This window comes from Asparagus officinalis, chromosome 4, assembly GCF_001876935.1.
Source record: "Asparagus officinalis chromosome 4, Aspof.V1, whole genome shotgun sequence".
NCBI lineage: Eukaryota > Viridiplantae > Streptophyta > Magnoliopsida > Asparagales > Asparagaceae > Asparagus > Asparagus officinalis.
This window is the reverse complement of record NC_033797.1, coordinates 91,588,450-91,589,877: the sequence shown is the minus strand read 5'-3', so window position 1 is coordinate 91,589,877 and position 1,428 is coordinate 91,588,450. Positions and strand designations below refer to the sequence as shown.

Here is a 1,428-nt window from a genome sequence, read left to right as displayed (position 1 = left end):
AGGCTGGAGATCATGAAGAGGGTGAGGGTATTGGGCGGAGGTTGGGCGAGGGGGAGTCGGGGGTGAGTGAGAGTACGGTGTTCTCGCAGTTGATTACTGGTGATGGTAGATAATTGGCATTTGAGATGAGTAATGTTTTTATGCTGTGTAGGATTTTAGCGTCGGGTCTTTTGATGTATCTTGTGCTAGACTGGAACTTTGTGCTCGGACGTTTTTGGCGTTATTGGAGCAAATTTGACCAGTGCGATGCTACGGAGATAGTGCGAAGAGAAATTTAGATACTGTGAAAAGAAATTTACTGCCTGTTTGGTTACAAGTCTTTCATTTCAAATTATGAATTTGAGCTAATTTTAGTGTTTGGATTCAAAAAAATTTCAACTTCTACAATTGGCTCAATTCCCTTGGGCTTTTAACTCTATAATGGGCACGGAATTATAAATAACAACTATGGAGGTGTCATTTTGAATTCTCATCTTGTTTCTGAGCTCGCGATCCTCTCTCGATCTCTCTCAAACTCGCAGTCCTCTCTCGATCGCTCTGATCTCTCTCTCTGATGAAACCCTAGATCTGATCTCTCTCTGATGAAACCCTAGATCTGATCTCTCTCTCTCTCTCTCTCTCTCTCTCTCTCTCTCTCTCTCTCTTGTTGATTTTCAATCGGTTGTTGATTTCTTTGGCAAGCCCTAATCCCTTTTCAGCAAGGCGTTGATCGGGATGCTCAACAACGCTGGTCGATCTTCCTCTTGATCAAGCCCTAATTACTCATTGGATCTCGCTCAAGTTGCAGGAGGAGGAGCGCGAGCGAAGGATAGACTTCGTCCCTGACGTGTCGGAGATCAAGGTTGAGCGGATCGAGGTCGACAAGGAGACAATGGAGATGCTCTCGAGTATCGGGATGGGGGATTTTCTTGGAGTTGAGAAGCATGCTGAGGTCATCGTCAAGGCACCGGCCTATGGAGGAAGTGGTGGGTTCGCCAACGGTCACAGGAGCTAAAAGGTAATTTTTTTTCATTGTTTGTTATTTGTTTAGGGCTTTTTATTTAAAATGTCTGTTTGAATCTTGAGAGTTTGAGGTGTAGGGTTATTTTGGTTATCGCTAAGACTTATGGATAGTGAGATTTTATTGTTCGTTTTTTTTGGACAAACTTGCAACTTGTTATAATAGATGATTTTGGTGTTGGATTTGAGAGATTTATCTGCTTGTTTATTGTTTATTTGGATGATTAAGCTGGAAATGTAGTTTAGTTTCAATAATAAAGGAAACTGACTAACTGAGACATAGGCTGTTTACGTCGAAAGTTGGTTTATTTGTCGAATCCATTACATGTTTATCGATTATAATGAATTCAAAAGAGTTAGTCTTTTTATAAGAATTCTAACTTACATAAATAAAACAGAAAAAATACAACTCTCTTTAAACACACGCGG

The 1,428-nt window shown here is 40.8% G+C and overlaps 1 protein-coding gene across 1 annotated transcript in view; it reads left to right on the top strand.

Moving 5' to 3' along the window:
* Positions 1–994, top strand: part of LOC109839036 (probable receptor-like protein kinase At5g24010) — a 3,201-nt gene extending 2,207 nt beyond the window's left edge. The window contains exon 2 of the mRNA XM_020407467.1: positions 788–994. Coding sequence (XP_020263056.1) covers positions 788–994 — 207 coding nt within the window. The remainder of the gene's footprint in view (positions 1–787) is intronic.